General features: G+C 33.0%; 1 protein-coding gene across 2 annotated transcripts; it reads left to right on the top strand.

Moving 5' to 3' along the window:
- Positions 1–7,844: 7,844 nt before the first annotated feature.
- LOC112276667 (putative aarF domain-containing protein kinase At1g71810, chloroplastic) lies at positions 7,845–13,948 on the top strand. Of its 2 annotated transcripts, XM_024508194.3 has the most exons (10): positions 7,845–7,986; positions 8,622–10,070; positions 10,467–10,874; positions 11,317–11,406; positions 11,535–11,738; positions 11,933–12,145; positions 12,273–12,451; positions 12,569–12,803; positions 12,912–13,164; positions 13,380–13,948. In XM_024508194.3, the coding sequence occupies exons 2-10, from the start codon at positions 8,646–8,648 to the stop codon at positions 13,796–13,798; spliced, it is 3,426 nt and encodes a 1,141-aa protein (XP_024363962.1). In that variant the 5' UTR covers positions 7,845–7,986; positions 8,622–8,645; the 3' UTR covers positions 13,799–13,948. The 2 variants fall into 2 exon arrangements, with proteins under 2 accessions (XP_024363962.1, XP_090103025.1); XM_090246899.1 differs by lacking the exon at positions 7,845–7,986 and having other exon boundaries at positions 8,141–10,070.
- The last annotated feature ends 8,164 nt before the right edge of the window (positions 13,949–22,112 follow it).

Below are 22,112 nucleotides of genomic sequence, written 5' to 3' on the forward strand. Positions count from 1 at the left end.
CAAAAGACAATTATACATTTTAGAAGATGGAACTTAATTACATGTTCTTCAAATTTGTCATGACTTTTCAATAGCTAGATATTTTGGATACAACAAGACTTTAGAGCTAATATCTAGAGATTTTTGGTGGCTTCAAATGTGGGAGGTAGTGAAAGACTTTGTACAATCATGAGATATTTGTTCAAAATTCAAAATTCCACACCATTGATCTTATAAACTTCTTCAGCTATTATCTATTCTAAAACAATCATAGTCTTTTATTTCTATGGATTTTATCACAAATCTTCCAATCTCAAATTTGTATGATTTTATATTTGTGGTAGTGGATTATTCTACTAAGATGGTATATTTTGTATCATGTATAAAATCTATCACAAATAAAGAAATGACTAAATTTTTTCTTAATAACATCTATTACTATCATGGATTACCTAAAGATATTATATCAAATAAAAAGACTCAATTTATGTCAAGATTTTAAAGAATCCTTTTTAAGTTTTTAAAAATAGATATAAAACTTTTTTTGACTTTTTATCCTTAAATTGATTGACAAATGGAATGGATGAATTAAGTTTTGGAGTAGTATTTAAGGTGTACCATCAACTATCATCAAGATGATTGGATAATTTTTTTACTATTAGCAAAGTTTGCGTACAATAATTTGATATATTCTTCTATTCAAAAAACACCTTTTTTTACTAATTATGGTTATCATCCATGACTTGATACTTTTGTCTTTTCAAAAGTTGATAATCCTATAGCAAAATATTTAGCAAATCATTTGTTAGAGCTACATGTAACAATGAAGGTGCAATTAAAGACAGATTAAGAATGATAAAAAGATTAATACAGATGCTTATTGCAAGAAACAACCACAATTCAATGTAGGTAATAAAATATGGTTACTTCATCTCAATATCAAGACTATTTATTTTTGTGACAAGTTATGTTGCTTATTAATTATATTTACTCGAATTTATGAAGATTTACTTCCTATTTCACATGTCTCTTTTTAAGCCATATAAGATAGTGAATATCTAAAAAAAAAGAGAAATGCCACCTCTTCCTAAAGAAGTAGATAATAATCAAGAGTTTGAAGTGGAAGAAGTCTTAGATTCAAGGTGGCGTTGTCATGTTATAGTATGACTATATGGTGAAAGATGATAATATGGATCTTATTATAGAAGAGCCAAGTTAAAAGAAAAAGTAGAAAAATATGGATAAAAGATAAGAAGGTAATAAAACTTTTAATAGTAATGCTACTTTTTAAGAAAAAATAGCTTCTACTTACTTTGTAGGGCCAAAAATAAGATAAAATAAGGTAGATTGGAAAAATAAATGATATAGACATCTTTAGGAGGAAGTTAAGAGTAAATTCTAATAAAAATTACTTGAAAAACTAGATATTGATACCCGAAAAGGGCCGATTATGAACCAGGGTCGAAATCAGATTCTAAGGCACAAAATCGAGTCTTGACGATGACTTCAGGACTCTTTGGCAGATCAGAGTATAGGATTTGATAGAAGATTGAATAAGGTTTTTATGAACATTAGTTTTGGATGATTTGGATCTCTATTGAATTTGTAAGAACTTTACAAAGTCAAGGTTTGTTTTGGATGACTTGGATTTTGTGAAATAAAATAGGGTTTACATTTTGAGTGATTTCAAGAGTTTTGTAATAGATCTATAAATGAAATTTTGTGAATTTATGGTTATAGTTGTGTTCAATATGTATTGTGAATTTAAGCTCGATCTAATGGTTGAATTGAGGATTATTGAGGATTATTGAGGATTAAATGAGTCAAGGTCTCAGAAAGTAGAATTTTAGGCCTAGTAAGGATTTTTAAGATTTCTTGCAATCTACTTGTTGGATTGGAATGAAATTTATGTGAGAGGATATTAGACTTCTTTTTCTATGTATATGAGAATTTTGAGATCAATCAAATGATGAAAAGGAGAGATATTGGCTCTCGGAGATTAGCATCAAGATTGGAGAAGGAGGCTGGCTATTATCCGAGCATACTTTTGAGGTTATCGTCTATTTGATAATTCCGATCCTTTTAAAAAATTTTGTGCTTATTTTTAACTTAGTTTTTAAAAAGTGTGCAATATTTGAGTTAAGATCAACAGATTATTCATTAGTTATTGAGGTTTAAATCTATTATAGAAATTACTAGGGTTTGGTTAGGCATTGGTTTAGGGTTTAGAGTTTGGTTAGGATTTGATTTAGGATTAAGATTTGGTTAGGATTTGATTTAGGGCTTAGGATTTGGTTTAGGTTTTAGAGTTTGGTTAGGATTTGATTTAGGATTTGGTTAGGATTTAATTTAGGATTTAGAGTTTGATTTAAGGTTTAGAGTTTGGTTAGGATTTCATTTAGGGTTAAGATTTGGTTAGGGTTTGATTTAGGGTTTAGGATTTGGTTTAGGATTTGGTTAGGATTTGATTTAGGATTTGATTAGGATTTGGTTTAGGATTTAGGATTTAATTAGTTTTGGCCAAAAGTTTCAATGAAGTGCAATAGGATTTTAAATAGGATTAAATTAATAATGAATTGAGATGTATTTGAGATATATTTGTGATCATTCTGATATTTCTTTAAGATTTCTTATTGTGTCTTTGAAATTTTTTTGAGGTTACTTTGAATTTGATTAAAGCTTGTTCAGTATTATTATGGTTTAATTAGAGTTTAGTTAGTATTCTATTAGAGTTAGGATTTTGTTGTTGCAATTTCTATTCTACCTTCCATAGCCAAGTACTCAAAGCATTCTCAAGCAAGACTTCACGTATTACGACAGCATTGAAATAGATTGGAATATCTTATTCATTGGTACATATATGATATTAATAAACACACATAGGAGCTAGTAGAGAATCTTTCAAGTGAATCAAAGAGAATAGAGGCTTTTTATTGATAACATTTATCAAAACCAAGATGATGAATAGCAAATCTTTGCTATAAAAGGAATAAGATCCAAAGAAGATATCATTCTACTTTCTATTCTTGTTTGTAGCTTTTATGTATTTGTAACACTAAGAAGATGGAGAACCAACAATCAATAGATTCAATTCGAGAGCTTTTACTTGCTAACTTATTGAATAAGACATTTCAATTGTTAGAACCTTCAAGATGACATAATTGAGATGAAGATCGTCAAGAATAATATGTCTTTTTTAAAATAGATAGCGAGATACAACGTTGTTGTCATGTAATACAACTATATATTAAAATATAATTAAAATTAAAATTTTAATTAAATATTTAAATATCTTGATTCAATAATAATTCAAGTTATTTAAACATAGCTTTTATAAAAGCCTTTTAGTTTATTTTCTTGTCTTAATAGTTATTAGATTGACAGTTGGTTAGTCATTTTACCTTCTAGAATGTAGAGACTCTTTTACTACCTTAGAAAGACCATAAATTAATAAAATCAGATTATAAGAAGTAAATAATTAGTATTATTGATATTAAGATTAAGTTGAAGGTAGGATTGGGCTGAAAAATTCCTAGAATAGGGTAGATTGATACTTGAGGGTCGACTGTTTGTGAAACAGGGTCCAAATTAGACCTTTGGCAATTAAAACAACTATCTAGGAAAAAATAGGATTTCATTTGAAGATCGAAGATTAGGATTCAAGAACTAGCTTAGAGCTTGTTTTCAAGACTTAAGGCTTGTTTTTGTAGGATTTGTTTGGACCTAGAAATTGTTATTCAAAATCAAGGTTTGTATTGGCAACTTGGAATTTATACAATACAATTTGAGTTAGCACTTTTGATTAGTTCGTAAAATTAGTATCACATCTATCATTCAAAATTTGGAAATGCTTGATTAATTAGGTATGCTTAGTGTATGTGAAAATTTATAAAAATTTAATGGTGTAATTGAAAGATATCTAGGTTTTGGTAGAAGAAGGTATCTGAAGTTGGGAGTTTGGGATTGAGTAGGATTTCTATGATATCTCAAGATCTATAAGTTGGATCAAGGTAAAATTTGGCATGGTATTAGAAGACTTAAAGATTAAGCTAAGTACCAATTTTGAGTTGAAGTTAATAATTGGAGAAGGAGAAATCACTAATAGAATATCTATATCAACTTTTAATTTGGCAGCCAAGTAACAGTAGTGCGGTTATTGGGTATTTTTCTTTAATCTTTAAGTTGGATTAGAATAAATTTTTTTAAGCTCATAGAAGACTTATAGTGGCATTTGTTTGGAAAATTTTGCTCTAAGTGGATGGTTAGATTAGGAGCTATAGCTTGCTAAAACTTGTTGATTAGGGTTAAGGTTTGCAAAGAAAATTCGAAATTATCTAATTATAAAAGTAATAAGATAATTGGAGTTTATGTATAGTTGAGATTATTAAGAAGAGTGTTTTTGAGTACTTTATATTAGATTTAAGTACTTTTGAATTAAAATTCGAATTGAATTTTTCTTATAAGGGTGAAAAATATTAAAATTCTTGGGTACTTATAAAACATAATCTCACCTTTCATAGCTAGATGCCTGGTGCATTTCCAAACAAGACAACATATAATACAACAATGTGTTTGATATCACAACTTTGGAAAAGACTCTCAATATTTGGTGATTTTATTTGAGGTAGAAACAACTCTTGATGGTATTTCAAATACTTTATTTGAAAGAACTTACGAATGCATTAACAATGATCAAATAACAAAGTGGTTTTTTTGCCTTAGTATGAAATATTATCAATGGCTAAGAAGACCTATCAACTATCTTTAAAAAGAACAAAGATTAAAGTATGTAGCAAATATAATTCACTACATCTTAAAATTTTATCAACACATGATGACTACTCCTTGTGGAATTCATTCCTAGAAGGGAAGGTAATGTCATGGACATGCATACGTATTCTAGTAAATACCTATATAATTACATAAAAGTAGATAAAAATAGATAAAGATAAATTAATTTCATAATATCTTCTAAAAAAGCTTCTTAAAAGCTTCATAGATACTCCTTTGACTTTACATATATTTGTAATTGATTGATAGGTTAGAAACTTAGTCAACAAGTTAACCACTTGTTGATAGCTTACTGAACAAGTTAATTTTGTAGCATACATATAGAAAACTTGTCTAGTAAGTTAAAATATGTGTCTTGCAAAGTCAATATGTTTTAGAGGTCTTATAAGTCATCACCATGTAGTTTCTAATTAAGAGTTTACATAGAGGCAAGAGTAAAGTCTTCTTCACTCTTATCAATGTCTTTCTAGTCTTAAGTCTTGTTTCATGACTTTTTAGTCTTCTTGTCTTTGGCAATAGTTATTCTAGTTTAATATCATATCATCTTTGAGTGACTTTCTAGTTCTTTTAAATGACACAAGAGTATATTAAGGATTTCTTTCTTTGAGATTCATGTCGTTAATAGGTAATAGATTAAAGCCATATCACTTATTGAAAATAAGAGTCTTTTGATGTTTTTTTTCATCCATATTTGAAATCTAAGCTTCCAATTGAATAAAGAAACACCATCAACTCTTTTTGAGAACAAGTCTTTCACCATATGGTGAAGATTGTCTTCTATATTAGAAAATATATCTATCTCCTAGATCCAAAGTCTCTTAGTGGTATTCAATATTGAAACAAGCTGAAAAGCCTCATTACTATCTTATACTTGAAGTAAGCTTCTAAACTTGACACTTAAGAGTTCTATATATATATATATATATATATATATATATATTATAGCCACATTTCATACATGTTGGAAACTTATTCTACAAGGCAGATATATATCTTGCAAGTTGGACATATAATATGCAATATATAAGAAGTTGCCATATAGCTCTTTACTTTGATAATATATATAGAGGCTATAGTAAGACATTCACTCTTATGAACATCTTTCTTGCTTTCAATCTAATTTCAAGAGTCTTTAGTCTTCTTGCCTTTGGCAATAGCTATTCTAGTTTTTCTTTAAATATAAATATTTATTTTTTATTTTTTATTATCTCTTTTTTATGTACATATTGGTTTCTTTATTTATATTATTTGACTTTTTATCTTTGACAAAAAAGAGGATAATATCAAGGACATCTATATTTATTATTATATTTATTTAAATAAGTAGAAATAAATAAAATTATGTAGAAGTAAAAAAAGGTAGATCAAATTAATAATATTGTGTTAGAAAGCTTTTTAAAACACAATGACTTACCACCTACTTAATATTTTTTATTTTATTTTTATTCTAATAAAAATTCATATTGATATTTTAAATGTCTATATTAACATACAATATAATGTTAAAAATAATTTTTATTTTATTAAAATAATTAAAATTTTAATAAAATATGATATTTATTAAATAAAATATTTAGAATTAAATTTTATTCTTTAAAAAAATATTGTATTTAAATATATAAATATATAATTTAAAAAATTATACTTTTTTATTTAGCATTAACAAAAGGTGTGGGTGGTATGTGGTGAATGGAAGGTTGAAATAACTATAGTAAAAATAGTGGTGAGATTTGTAATATCCAAAAATATATGTATATATATATATATTATTGTATACTTTTTGTAATAATTATTTTTTTTTTATTTTCATGAAGATCCATATTAACTTTACATAAATGATACAATTATAGTAGACAATGTTTTTCAAATACTATGACTTAGATTAAATTTCATTTCTTTATTTTTTAATTAATTAATTTTGATGTAGCATTTACATAGTATAAAAAATCATGTTTTAATTTAGAGGTTAAGGTGTCTTATGTTGTGATATTTAATATATATATATATATATATATATATATATTTCAAATAATTATAGATAAACTAATACTTTTAATCACTATTTATTTTACTTTTTTTAAGTATATACATAAAAGATAAGTATATATATATACATATATATATACACACATAAATACACAGAAGATTTTTTTTTTTTTATTATTATTTCATATGTATTTTTATAGTGATTTTTCAAATTATGTACATTGTAAACACAGTAACAATGTTTCCAGCAAAATAAAAATCTAGATTTTACAATACCAAACAGAAGAATAAAGAAAATGTGTTTCAACTTTGGATATCTCTACATCCAGATACTATTCGCACACACCAAACACCAGAGTTCAATTTGCATTAACATCTATCACAAAGAGCAAGAGCCGAGCTTCCATCGGCACCTAAAATCATGCCATCAATCCTAGCCCTAAACGGCAGCTATAGGGGGTGCATGCAAAACCGCGAGAAGCGGGCACGAGGCGAGGACAGCGACGCTGTGGTCAAACAAACTTGAAACACATGGGTAAGGCCGGGAGGTTCCCGGGAGAAGGGCGGGCGAGGGAAAGGAAAGGACCAACCAAAGAGCCCGCCTGGCTGGGGGAAGGGAAAGGGAGAGAGGGAGAGGCGATGATGGCACAGCGGTGCTCGAGGGGAAGGGATTTGGGCTTTTCTTTGGCCTGAGAGTGCCGTGGCCTCTTGTTTGCCGAACGTTGCAGCTCCGTCCCCTGCCATCGCCCCTTCCATCTCAATGTCGCGATTCGTCTCCCACCACTCTTTGCCTTCCGCCTCCCCTCTGCTCCGCTCGTGTCCACACTCACCTCCGCTGTCTCCTGCTCTGCCACGTCAACGCCATTGCTGCCTCCCCGGCCTCCAATTGCTTGCTTGCTTGCTTGTTTCAGTCTCTCGCTCGCTTGCGCTTTATCGTGCGCTCCCGGCTTCGCCTCGGCTTGTGTGAGTTTTCTCATGCCTGGAAGCCCGTTGAGTCGCGCGTGCCACCACGGCGTTTGAATTCGTCATTAGAGCAGCGTTTTGTGCTTGCGAGGAGGCTCGGCATTGTTTGGTAGGGAACTGGTGATCAGGAGGGAGAGGTGGCGTGGCGTGGCGTGGCGTGGCGTGGGGAGAGTGCTTGGAGGTTGTGTGTGAATAGCGGCGTGGAGTGAGCCTGAAGAACGGATGGTGAAGCGTAAAGCGTTGCAGTGGCTCGGACAATTTTGATTCGTGAGGATACGGGGGAATTGTTATTTGGAACTGGATTTTGGATTTTTATTTTTATTTTTATTTTTTTTGTTGTTGTTATTGTTATGGTTGATCTGATTCCCCGCCCGACTTGTTGAATATAATCACATGCGGTAGCTTTTGATGTTCGTGTTAGTAATGTGTTGTTGATGAGGTTTGCTGTAGGATTCTGTTGGCAGTACCGTTGTACGAGGGATGTTGGATGCCATATGAGGCGTAATTTACTTGATAAAGAGGCTAACCACGAGATTTTAAAATATGAGTACATTTTTTGCTGAGAATTTAATCTTTTTTGTTTGCATAGTCCTACTTTTACTACTTTAATTTAAATTACAGAATGATATGACCTGCAAGACTATTGTAGAGCTTCAATTTCAAAAAGAGACAAGGAAATGATTAGATTTGTATGATCGAGCTTAACGGTTATAAACGAGCGTTAGTTTGGAAGCTGATGTCTAAACTAGCAGCTTTGTACCTTGTATGTTGACCATTAAGTCGCATCACACATGAGCTCTATTCTGAGGTTTCTAGTCTAAGAATGGTGACGCATGACACAACATGTACTAAGATTATCAATTTCCAATTCCTGACAATATTATTTGCTGTCAATGTTTCAGAAGCTTAGCAGTATATGTGCTGCAATGTCGAATGCGCTAGGATGTCAATTCCGGTTTTCAATGTCAGCTCCTCCAACTACGGTTGCCTCGGGTCGAATATCAAGACTGTTATTTAATTCGAACGTATTCACTTTTAATAAGAGTGCGATGAGTACGCATCTTGCAAGGGGCTCAGCAGTACGATGTGAACATCACGTTCTAGGAAGACTTGGGGGGCAGGGTAGGTCGTCGAGAAGGATAAAGCTGAAGAAGATCAAGTTATCAAGTAGCGGATTCTTATCTGGCAAGATTAACTTGCCACGTATTCCTTACGGGGTCAGTAATAATGCCAAGTTAGGTAGTCCTGTTGCTGCAAGTAACCTTAACGATGCGAACTCAGCCACACAAGCGGCAGAACAGTTGGGCCAGTCGCTGAAAGACCTTGGAACGTATGTTGGTTCATACAACGGTCCAGAGGACATTCTAAAAAACATAAAATCGCTCAACCAATCCGTAGCCACATTAGTTGGAAAAGCAACTGAAATTTCCACCTCATTGATAACGAATATACAAAGTCAGACCTCTACAACCGCGAACTTGAAGAACTTGGAATCGCTACAGGATGCTTTTGGAAAAGTGAGTCAATCGGCGTCGTTGGTTGCACAGAAGTCCGTAGACTTGTCGACCGCTGCGTTGTCCGCTCTTCCAGCCGATTTGAAGAGCTTTCAAGCTCAGACCAACGAAATTGCCAGAACGTTGAATTTGAGTTCGGGGTTAAAATCCTTGCAGGAAAGCGTTGATATTGCAAGCCAATCGCTATCTGCTCTTCTCGAAGAAAATTCTTCAGGGTTTAACTCTGCCATGCTAAGCTCTTCGATATCTAATGACAGTGGCAAGATTTCCAGTCTTCAGCATGTTGAAGCATCATTAGTTAACGTGCTACACAATGCGAAAATATTGGCTTCCGAGTTGGGAACGAAGATTACTCAGTTACCGAGTGACGGTACTCATCGTACTCATCTTGATATGTCCTCTGTCTCCGCTCCTATAGAGCAGGTGCTTACTCAACTTGGAAATTCTGTTCTTGAATACTCGAGCTCATCATCGTTGTTAACCGGGGTTATGGATTCATCCTCACTGGCTACGAGTGCCCTCCTGGCTACTTTAGTCACATCTGGTGCGGTTTTGTCGTCCTTCAAATTGGCAGAGCTCAGTACGAGAAGTAGTTCGAAAGGCTTTGTTGAAGGCCAGGATCTGCCATTGAGATATGACGCAGAAAAAATTGGTGCTTATTTCCAAAAGCGACCGGTAGATATCATTCTGCGGTCAGTTCGAATCCTATTTTCTTGTTCCTCACTAGTTGTGAACATCCTCTTTGATAAGTATGTCGGACGGGATCAAGAACTGGAACGGCTGAGAGCTACTCAGATGGTTGCGCTCATTGCAAGACTTGGTCCTACAGCTATCAAGGTGCGTTCTGAAATACTCTGGGCTGACGTAATAAAGTCTTACGTATTTTTACTGCTGTGGGCTCGCTCTTCGATGCAACCGGATATCACATTTTTGAATTAAAACAACGATGTGAGTCACAGCAGCAGATGTCATAATCTGGAATTTAGACGACTGGAAATTACACGTACTTGTTTCCAGTATCTTTCGCACCTTGTTGATGACAGGCCTGCCATCTTTGAATAACTAAAATAGGTCCAAATTTACATCTAATTGAGATCGCTCTAGGCCATGTCATTGTATTGTACTACTGGTAGCATTATTAACTATGCTCATTGGTTTGTAGCACCACAACTTCCTAGGATCATGCTTGCCGTCTATACATCTTTTATTCAATTACTGTTACCTGCAGCGCAGATAGGACAAGCTTTGAGTATCAGGCCAGACATATTACCAGTTGTGTACTTAGAAGAACTACAAAAGCTTCAAGATCGTGTCCCACCGTTTTCAAACGAAGAAGCTAAGCGTCTGATTTTAGAAGGTTTGGGTAAGCCAGTGGAGGACATCTTCTCAGAACTATCAGTGGAGCCTATTGCAGCGGCATCTTTAGGACAAGTCTACAAGGGACGGCTTCGAGAAACGGGAAACATTGTTGCCGTTAAGGTGCAAAGACCAGGAGTCCTTGAAGGCATCTCAAGAGATTTGTTTCTGTTGAGACAAGGAGCACGAGCGCTTCAAGCTATTCCTTCAGTCAACTCAGATTTGGTGGCTCTTATTGACACGTGGGCTATCCGCTTCTTTGACGAGCTGGATTATGTGCAAGAGGTAACACAACACTGATTTCCCTGAACTTGGTTCACCTTCCAGTCAATAGATGCAGAATATACTATCGAAATGACCCTACTAATAGAACTTTAAATTTCTCTTCAGCAAGTCATAAAGCTGTAGAGCAGAATTTATTTTCTACAGCTCATCACTGTGCTGACTATTCGTTATTAGCTTATTTCAGTAATGTTTTTCGTTCACGAGAAGCATTTAGAAGTCTTGATGCAACTGTTAATAGTGAATGCTCATCAATATCAACAATTTTATTTTATTTTAACTTGATTGTCTGGTTGTCAACTAGAAGCAGTATTTCGTGAATTATCATATATAATACAGAAATTTAAGACCTAAATCATCTACTTTCGATTCTGTAACGCTTCTGAGGGCTTGAAGGTTGTGTGGTGATAGAATTGATGATGACAATTTTAGTTTTGGAGTGCAGGCCAGAAATGCCATTCGGTTCTCTGAAGACATGAAATTATTACCGAATGTTACTGTACCAGGTGTATATCTTGATTACACTTCTCGCAAGGTAAGAGTTTCTGTAACTGCTCGTTCATAGCTTTGAGCTTGGTTCTGTTTACTATAGAGTTGTTCCGTTGTATGTCGTGGTAAGATGGTGGAGTTTGTTTATGCTTGACATCTGAAGCCTGTGTACAGGTTCTAACCAGCGTATGGGTTGAGGGAGAGAAGTTGTCCGAAACAAGAGCAGCAGATTTGTTACCACTCATCAGCACAGCTTTAAACTGTTACTTAATGCAGCTTTTGGAGTCTGGTTTTCTTCATGCAGATCCTCATCCGGGGAACTTGCTCCGCACCCCTGACGGCCGTCTTTGTGTATTGGATTTTGGACTTATGACGGAGGTGCCTCCATTCTCTCCCTTACTTTTTCCTTGTTCTAATTCAGTTCTGGTTGTACGTAGATAACGAAGGATATTTACAGCGTTATGCAGTACCTTTGGTCCATCGCGGTTTATGATAGGTTTTTTGTAGAAAAAATTCGTCCGCAATTGGCCACGTATGCTTTGTCATTGATTTCAATATGTGGTAACTAGCAGGTGACAGAAGATCAGCGTTACACTCTGATTGAGTATATTTCTCATATAGTGAATTCAGATTATGCCCGTGTTGCCGAGGATTTGGTGAGGCTGGGCTTTGTTCCTCCGGAGTTTGTTGACCCTGAGAAGACTAAAGCAGTAGTGCCTCAACTCAGTCGCGTATTGGGACAACTCACTAGAGGAGGGGGAGCTCGGAAAGTGAACATTCAACAGGTTTTAGCTTGATCCCTGATTTTCCATAATAAGAACTTCTTCTCGTTAGCCTTCTCAGGAAGCTACCGGATCAGTGATTTGCTTATTATTACATGCTCTCTTGAACTGATACTTTTGTATTGACTAGATTACGGACGACCTTGCAAACATGTCTAAAGACTACGTGTTTGTAATTCCACCGTACTTCGCGCTTATTCTTCGTGCTTTCTCCGTACTCGAAGGAATCGGATTGGATGCTGATCCCGATTACACTATTGTCGATGAATGCTACCCTTACATATCCAAACGATTGCTTACCGATGATAGGTAAATTCCAATCATATCACATCTACCTTCAGCTTAGACCATTCTTACCTATTTTCTGGAAGAGAAAGGATATCAAGTTTACCGATGTTAATGAAGGTTTTTGGGCTTTGTTTCCAGTCCTCGCACTCGTGCTGCTTTGCAGTACTTCCTCTACGGTGGTAAATCACAACTTGATGCTACAAGAGTTGAGGAGATAATTTCTGGCTTTCAAAGTTTTCGAGAGCTTATGGTTCCTACCTCTGGTGGAGAAAGTCCTCGAAAATTGGAACCCATAGACCCAGCGACAAAGGATGCCTTGCTACTGCTGTTTTCACCAGAAGGCAGCTTCGTTCAGGATATTCTGCTTACCGAGGTATGAATTTCTTTTATGCTTTTATGATTGTTTGTTGGGTTTTTCGTTCTTGGGGTCTGCATATCACATATAATATCTTTGAAACGATTGTTTGTTTCTGTCTTGCAGCTTGTGCGAGCAGTGGATGCCTTGTCTCGACAGGCATTAGCAGAGTTATGGAGATCTGTTGCGATGTCCATCCGGTTTCCTCTTCCTGCAGCTCTTCTCGCACCCGGTTCTTGGCCACTTCCGCTTCCGGGCTTGTTGTTAGGATCAAGCCCCACTGCAAAACTTACAGAGGAAGATGTGAAGTCTCTGGAGACAGTGAGGAGAATCTGGGCATTATTGGAACCTCAATTCCAACAACAAAACTCAGTATCAGGTAATTTACATAGGTCTACCCGGTAATTGCATAGAAATCTGCTGATAGATTGGGGTTAGAGGTCAAAAATGGATCTGAGGGCTATTCTTGATTGGGGCAATGCAACAACTAATGAGTAAGCTAGAAACGTGAACATGAGGTTTTGGTGTTCTTTAAGCGTCGTCTTGATGATTGACGTTCTCACACTTTCATTCATTTTCTGTTTGAATGATCAGACGTATTTGAAGTTGTGCAAGATGGGTTCCCATTTTTCCGTGACCTTCTTCCCGGAGTAAGCACCTCTGCTCAGAAGTTTTTGGTTCTGCTGCTGCAAAGACAAGCCCTCCGTTTGGCAGACGATCTTGAAGCGGCAAGCACCAACATTTCGACGTCTAACCATCTTGAGCTTGATACGCGGTTGAATACGTCGCCCATGCCACCCGCACCAATTCTTACTCCAGAGAAGACAATATCTGATGATCATTTGTTGAACGGATCTACTGTGCTTCACTTGAAGGGTGAAGATGTGGTGAAAGGATCAACTGAGCTTTATTTGGAGGATAAGGGTGGCATGAAGGAAAGTAGTGTGCTTCAGTTGGGGGATGAAAGTACTTTGAAAGAATCCGCTGCTCTTCAGTTGGAGGAAGTAGGGTAGTGGCGAACGTTTAGATTTAATCGTTACCCTTTGCAGACGATGTCGATGCTTTATAGTCACGAATGTATTTTACAATTATTGAGCTGTTGTACAAAGAGAATCAGCAGATGTTGGACTTTTTACTTTTACTATTGTTACTATTTTAAAATCTGCCCAGTGTGATTTCAATCTCGTAATCTGGACAAATCTTTTTGTCTTCAATAGGCGCTGTAAGGGGAAAAGAGTGCTCCAGAATCTGAAGGATAGATTATACAAGCTTAGTGAAGAGAATTTTCTTGCTTTGTAACGTAATGTAATCGAACAAAATGAATCCTACATTCCGAATTCGACTTGCATAGATTCTGAAGCCCAATGTTTGCACGTAGTTTTACAGAGATACCTGATGAAGTTTTGCATCATATGGACAATCCTTTCAGGTCTTAGCTTCTGACGGAGCTTATTCATCCTACATCAGTACGAACATAGATTGTGTATTGTCGCGTACAATTCGTTCTCGTTCTGACTTAGAAGTTAGCAACATGTAACGTAGTAATGATTCACTGGTTCCTGATCTATGTTGGTTGGCAGGCGGCCTAGTTCCAGAGTTGTGAACGTATTGGAAACGTGCAGGAAGAGGCGACAGAAAAAGGCTCCTTACAGACCATGATTCCACAGCAGTAGGTTTCTCAACAGAGCTACGAGGCCTGGTTGTGAATCCCGCTGATGTGAAGGAAGTCTGACAATTATAGAGTTGTTTGATTGTTTTGCAGTCTTCTTACTGAGCGACACTCGGACTAATGAATTTCATACTATCTGCTCTTCAGATCTTATCTCCACCAGATTTCAAGCCTGGAATGCATATTCCCGTCCAGGATCACAAATGATGATCACTGTCACTCTTGGTGAGTTTTTATCACATCTCAGTTAATATGGGTTTGTCTTGGTCATTTGTCTTCGCTCAACTTGAAAATCTTACAACATGCATCTTGTAATTTCATGATAAGCCAGGCCATCCAATCTACTAGGTCCATCATTGTGGACCTAGATGGCCCTTCCAATGGTGGATGGTTTGATCAGTAATATGAAACTTTTCCTGGAAGAGCATCGCAGGCAGAGACCATAACTCCTCTTATTATTGTTGCATGCTGGCAACAAAGGTATGTATCTGCTGAGCTTACAGCGTTGTAATGGGGCTGGTGACAGGGCCATTAACACTTTCCCTTAGTTTGCTGACTAGATCCTTCAAGCCAGGGACAAGAGGATCTAGTGCTGATCAAATGATTATTCCTCGAACTTTTCAATTGCTCCCATGGAGGCAGTCCGTTGTCTTCAGGAATGCCAGCTGTGCATTAGAATTCTGATAGCCAATACAAACCAGGAGCTGTTGTACTTGTTAATGCCTCGTACCATTTTTGATTTTTTGATTTTAAAATTTTGTTTTGACTTGGATTATCTGCAAAATGCAATGCACTAATTATATACAAGCTGTGTACATTTAAGATTACAACAGAGTTTTAACTCAACTTTGTAAACAAAAACATCACATGCTTATATTTAAATTTAATCTATATTTTGGATTGTTAATAAAAAAATAGAGAGTCTTCTACTTGTGTTCAACATTTATCAATTTATTTATTTATAAATTTCTAAAATTCTAATCCTTATAGCATAAGCATTTTTCTTGAATTCTTTGGAATATCTCTTGAAACATATATATTTAAATAAATCCACATATTTAAAAAAAATCCCAAAATAATCCAATTTTTGATAAAAACTTTACTTCCAAAACAATATGCACTAAAAGAAAAAACCTAGAAGTGTTTTTAAAATATCTTGGATATTTATAATGTTATAAGATTTTTGGACAAAGAGAAAATAAGAGATAAAGAGGGAAGAGTAAGAGCTTGCCAAAAACAAGTCTTATAGAATAAACTTAATTCTCTCTTTACTTTGACAAATGATTATAGTATGATAAAAAATTCTATAATATTTTTGTTGGAAAATTAATTGTTATTTTCAATCTACAAATATTTGGCCATGCTAGTTATCTAGGTACAGAGTATACTAAGATTAGTACTTAGCATTATTGCAAGATTAGTCAATCTATTGGATATCTTTTTATACATTTAGGATCTCAACTAAGGATCTCGACTGTCTTTTAAGTTTTGGCTTTGGTGCTTTTCTTCATATTATAGCTAGTCTAGACCTAACTTAAATTAATCATCATGGCAGCAAAGCCATGTATATTACTTGTCTTATTTCTTTATAAATAAAATTTAGTTTATTGTCTGGAGATTGGATTCAAAAATTTATTATATTATTTATCATTTTTCATCTGATGAATTCTACATGTCTTAGACTGAAATCACAAAATTCTTTGTTCATTCTCTAGTACTAAACTAATTGTTGTTGATTAAGCTTATAACTACTGTCAATACCAACATTGAAGCCAAAATCAACAATTTTTTTTTTTTTTTGTATTGACAAACAAGTATCTTTTGTTATATCTTCTTTTATTTTGTGATAATACATTGTTGTCATTATTATGTTGCCAATCATCAAATGCATTGGTTGGTCTTTGGAAGTAAGTGAAGGGTATGAAAAAGAGCTCCTTATATATGCTACAATCTAAGTGGGACTTGAATGTCATACTATAAAAAAAACTTGTATGAGGATCATTTTTCTTATGTTGTCATGATATAGATAAAGAAGTAAATGCCCTAGACACATATACCAAATAAAGATTGAGTAATAAATGAAGGATATTTTGACTCATCAATACTTATGTTATCTAATAAATACTTATGTATGTCCTTATGTGTGTTCTTGAAATTTTTTTGTAATAACATTCTTCTTTATTGTACAATTATAAAGTGGCATTTGGTCAATAGTGAGTTATAAATAAAATTTTATTTCTTAATTATTCTTTCTAATATTTATTATCAGTATCATATTTAAGATTTATTGTTCTTCATCAATTAATGTTAGAGTTAAAAGATAAAACAAAAGTATCAGAGACAATGTTGCCACTATTATCTATGCTTACACAATTTGTAGATGCAAATCCACTCTTAGTATAAGAATAATTGCTTCTACTGGTATTTGCATTTGTTGATGAAGATGCTAAACTCAAATAATCAAATTTCTTATCTTTTTGCTTAAAATCCTTGAAAGCAATGAATTTGTAGTAGTAGCCCTTCTTGCACATAAACTTACTATACTTTGCTAGGTACTCCAATATAGTAGTAAAACTTTTGTTATTAACTTGGTCAAAACAATCTTTAAGCTTTTGCTATAGCTACTGTCATAGCTCAAACAAGCTTACTTTTATAACCCTTTTCTCTTCTTTGCCATTGTATGGTCTAAATTGGCATTGCTTTTGCCTTTCCCCTCTTTTATCCAATGTCTATTACTCCACTACAATCTTTTTTAATTTGATTTGTTAAGTTACAATCATGATATATATATATATATATATATATATATATTTTTCCATGCAATTTAATTGATCTTTGGGATCTTCTTTACAGTCATAAAATCATAAAAATCTCACTTAAACTTTCATATAATTTACAAAAGATGTATATGCTAATATAATTATTATAAAATTAGTATTTTTATTATTATATCTATCTTTACATTTATAAAGTTATCATTGATATTATTTAAAAATATATAGTCAAAAATTAAATATAAACTTGATTAATGTACAATAAAAATTTCTAAATTAAATCTCAATTATTATTTTTTTTTAATTTTATAGCAACCAAGGCAATTGATGTTGTTTCAAGAGTTAGCTCATCTTAGATTCCATCACACATGAATAAGATTTTTAAATAGATTCTTTACATAATATTATTCCTTATTCCATCAAGCTTAGTGAAATTAACAAATAATTTTGAAAATTCCAAAATATTAGAATGGCTAAAAAACTTTTATTGATGACTACATCAAAAAAATTAATGATTTGATTGTTAAACTTATATTAATGCTAAAACAAATTCTATGAAAGTTATGCATATAATTTTGTAGAGATTGTTTAAAAATTGGAGAATCTTTATCTAATAATTTAATACTAGTTTATCTAAGATTCCTCTACCTATATATATCACATTGATTAGATGTATGAAAACTATCAAGATTATGGTCATCAAGGTCAAATGACTAAAAAAGCCATGTACACATTCAAATTCTACAACCCTGAAATATATGGCTATCAATGTCATGGTCATTGAAGATTTAAGCAAAGAACTTATAGTAGCTATAATAGCTATTGTAACATAGATTATGATTGTAGTCAAATAAGTATATGCTATTGTGGCAACAAGCTTAGATGCTATGAAGTTTAGTATAAATTGAAATGTCTTAAAAAATAAATTATTATCTTCCAAGCTCATACCACTATTACATATTGTCTTATAAATCACTCTCAAGTCTGAGTACATTTCATTGAAATATATGACCTTTCACAATTCTATAGAAGTTAATACAAAGAAGATTATTGTATATTAACAAAGCATTTTAAAACTAATTTCACTAAGTATTGCATTCTACTATGGTTATGTCACGGATGTATATCTATTGTAATTATTATCTAAGTAATATGAATAGATAGAAATAGATAGAAGTAGATTAATTTCATAACATCTTTTAGAAAAGCTTCCTAGAAGCTTTTTAAATGTTTTTTTTGACTTTACATGTGTTTGTAGTTGATTGATAGGTTAGAAAATTGGTCAATAAGCTAATCACATGCCACATGTGTTGATAGCTTATAAAACAAGCTAATTAAGTGGCATTCATATAAAAAACTTATCTTGTAAATCAAGATACATGTCATACAAATTCAATATATTTTTGGAGGTCCTATAAAACATTGTCATATAGATTTTAGGTAGATAGTATATATAGAAGCAAGACTGAAGCCTTCTTCACTCTTGTTAATTTATTTCTTACTTCTAGTGTAGATTCAAGAGTCTCTAATTTCTTTATCTTTTGATAATAGCCATTCTAATTTTCTTTTAATATATATACTTCTTTATTTTTTATTTTTTTACTTTTCTTTTGACATGGATTTCAAAAGTTTGTACATCTTTTAGTTCATGTCCTTGAAACTTTGACAAGAATGCACTTAGAATATTAGAGCTTTGACTTCTTTTAATTAAGAGTAGATTATTTCTTTTTCTTGATAAGACATAAGTATAATAGAAGTTTTGGATTACCTTCTATTAAACTAATATTTTTAGTATTTTTTTTGTTCTCAAGTCCTCTCTTCTACTTGTGTTGAACAATATTAGATATTTTTTTTTCTTCTAAGTGTTATGATGGCAAAGCTTCTTGAAATGAAGAGTGAAATGGCATAAATGGAAGAGCAATTGAGAAAGTTGATACTTATAATGCATCAACTTAGTTTATTGCCACTAAAAGAAATAAAAATCGTAGGAAGTGAAGATACAAATATGATTGGATCTGCTTCAACATCTACATCAAATGACATCCCTTCTCCTATAGTAGAACATCCTTTTCATGTTAGAGAATCTAAAGTTTTCTTATTCGAGTATAGAGCTTTAAGAGAAGGTAGAAGCTTAAGAATGAAAATTTAAACTACTAAGAGGCTTATGGAGAAGGATGAAATCAAGGCATGATTAGATGAAGGCAAAAGGTAAAGTTCTTTATCCCTATTGGTTGAAGGCCTTGCCTAATGGACATTCAGTAGGTTGTTTAGAACCATAATAAGGATTTTGGCAACTTTACAAGAGGCATTTGAGAATAAAAATAAGGATTAGAAGGTTTAGGATTTGAACTATAATTTTTGCATATATTTTAGAAGAATTGGAGTTAGGATGATGAAGTTATAGCCGTTTGAAATTAAAGTATCTTTTAAGATATATTGAGGCTATTTTGAAGATACGAAGAATTTTATAATAGATTTTGAAAATCAAGAGGAGCAGTTGCAAGGATGATTTCAAGATCTACATCTTTTATAAAAGAATTTTTGTCTTTGAAGTTTGTATAAAGAAGTTATAGAGCATTGAAGACAATACATGTAATTCAAAGGTATTAAGTGAGTCATTTTGTTGATAGTAATGGTTGGGGTCATATCTTAAGTTTTTGGATGAATTTTTAGCTAAATATTTCTAAAAGTGTATGTTATTAGGTTAAAAAGATATATATCAAAATTTTATGGTATTTTACTATTTAATTTGTGAGAGATATAGAAATTTATACAAAGATTTATGTAAGTAAGGATTTGAAGCTACTATTAGAATTTTGACAATATCTCAAGACTTGTAATGAATTTATAGTTAAAATTTGTTGTAGTAGTTATTAAAAGTATATTAGTACTTTATATAAAATTTGGATTTTTTTGGATGGTCTAATCATGAGATATAAGTTATTGAAGTTTGAAAAAAAGTTATCTTAAGGATATACATATTTTTATAATATTTTTATTATATTTTTGGTGATCTTTGGTGCTTAAGGCTTATATATTGAAGTAATTTCTCCTATAGGTGTAATTTTATATATAGACTTGGTATTTTTTATATCTAGAGGGTTGATTGAGCATTTATTGATAACTAAAAGCCCAGTGCTTTCTTAAGGTAAATTCTCTTTATCCTGACATATTGGTGCTTCTATTGAGAGAGCCTTAAGGCACTAAATTTCTCAACAAATCAAGATGGGGAATACAAAGTAAGAAGGCTCAAATAATCGAAGTGGTCAAAATCTTGCTAATGAATTTTTAAGAGCCATGTAAATGTTCATGGATTAATAAGTTGCTAATACAACTTTGCAAGGAGCTACCAAAGCATTAAGGGATGTTATTGGCAAAGTAGGGAGATTTTATGGAAAGCATATCATTAAATTTTTGAATTTTTATACATGTGAAATGGAAATCTATTAAATTTCAAAAGATATGATGATTGAGACCTTTAATTTAGCGGTTGTCTTAGGGATCAGAGAAAAAGTGAAACAACTATATAAGAGTATTGATGTAAATATATGGACTAGATTTGAAGAGAGATTGAAAGATGAATACTTTGATGAGGAAAATGAAAGGATAATTAAAAGAAGTTTCTTTGATTACGTGGAGCAACAACCAGGTAAATATATGAGACCAAATAAATTGTTGAGAGAGTTTAAAAAGAAATTTGAGCAACCCTTATTATTTCAGAAGCACCTTCTAGAGATGAAGAAATCAAAGTTATTTTTACAAGCTGTAGATTGAAGTTTAGAAGGTTTGGGACAAGGATGAAAGCCATATCAGTGAAAGGTATGAAAGTTCTAACAACAACTTTGTCCACTTCTATTCCATCAAGCTCGTGAGGAATAAGAATATAGATGAAGGAATTCTTTATGAATTGATGAGGAACATGAGAGAATTAAAGATAGAAATGATTATTTTGAAGAATGAGACAAGGTCAAGGACTTCATGACCAATTGAAGGATCAAAGGGATTTGTAGTGAGGTACATTTGGTGTGATGATCCAAACCACAAAAATGGTGATTATAGATTATATACAGATACCATGAAGAATGGTATTATTACCTTCAAGGAAGTTAGAATTAAAGATGCTACAAAAAATGAGCTTCTAAAGACTAAGTTTGAGAGAAGAGGCATGAAGAATTGATAGAAGATAGATTGGAGAAGAATAATTCTTTACTTGGTAAAGAAGCAAAGACTTATACTATTAACGCTGAATGTATCAAGGTGAAAACTTCTACACATATATCTAAAGAAGTAATGGTGAAGCAAGCTCAAGTTATTAAAAAACTAACTAGATGGGATGATCTAGTTGATGCAACCACCATCAGGGTTTCTTTGGTAAGTGAGTACAGAGAAAAGGAATTCTATGATGCATCAATGGAGATTAAAAAAGGTAGAACTAGTAAAGATGAGGAGATAGCAAAGCCAATCAATAAGAAAAAAATTCTAAGTGATAGAAATATTGCTCTAGAAGAAAGATTAGTAAGCAACATAAAGCAGAAGAAAGAAACAAGGCCTTTTGCTTTACATCCAGGAGCTAATATTCTACTTCCAAAAAAACAGTAGAAAGAGAAAATGGGTAGTAGCAAGGACAAGGAGAAAGAAGACAACACTAAGAGAAAGGCTAAGACACCATCCTATAAATTTTAATCTTATATTGAATCCTTAATTAATACAAAAGGCATCTCAGAAGAGAGGATTTTGGATGCCAAGATTGAATTTACCTTGAAAAAAACTCTTGATATTGCTAAGAAAGATTTTCATGAAATCATCATTGATGTTATCAAGAAAAAGAGGCAAATGATAGCTGAAATAGTGATGGCAAGAGCATTGGATATTCTGATGACTAAA

This window comes from Physcomitrium patens, chromosome 24 (assembly GCF_059467195.1).
Source record: "Physcomitrium patens ecotype Gransden chromosome 24, ASM5946719v1, whole genome shotgun sequence".
Lineage (NCBI taxonomy): Eukaryota > Viridiplantae > Streptophyta > Bryopsida > Funariales > Funariaceae > Physcomitrium > Physcomitrium patens.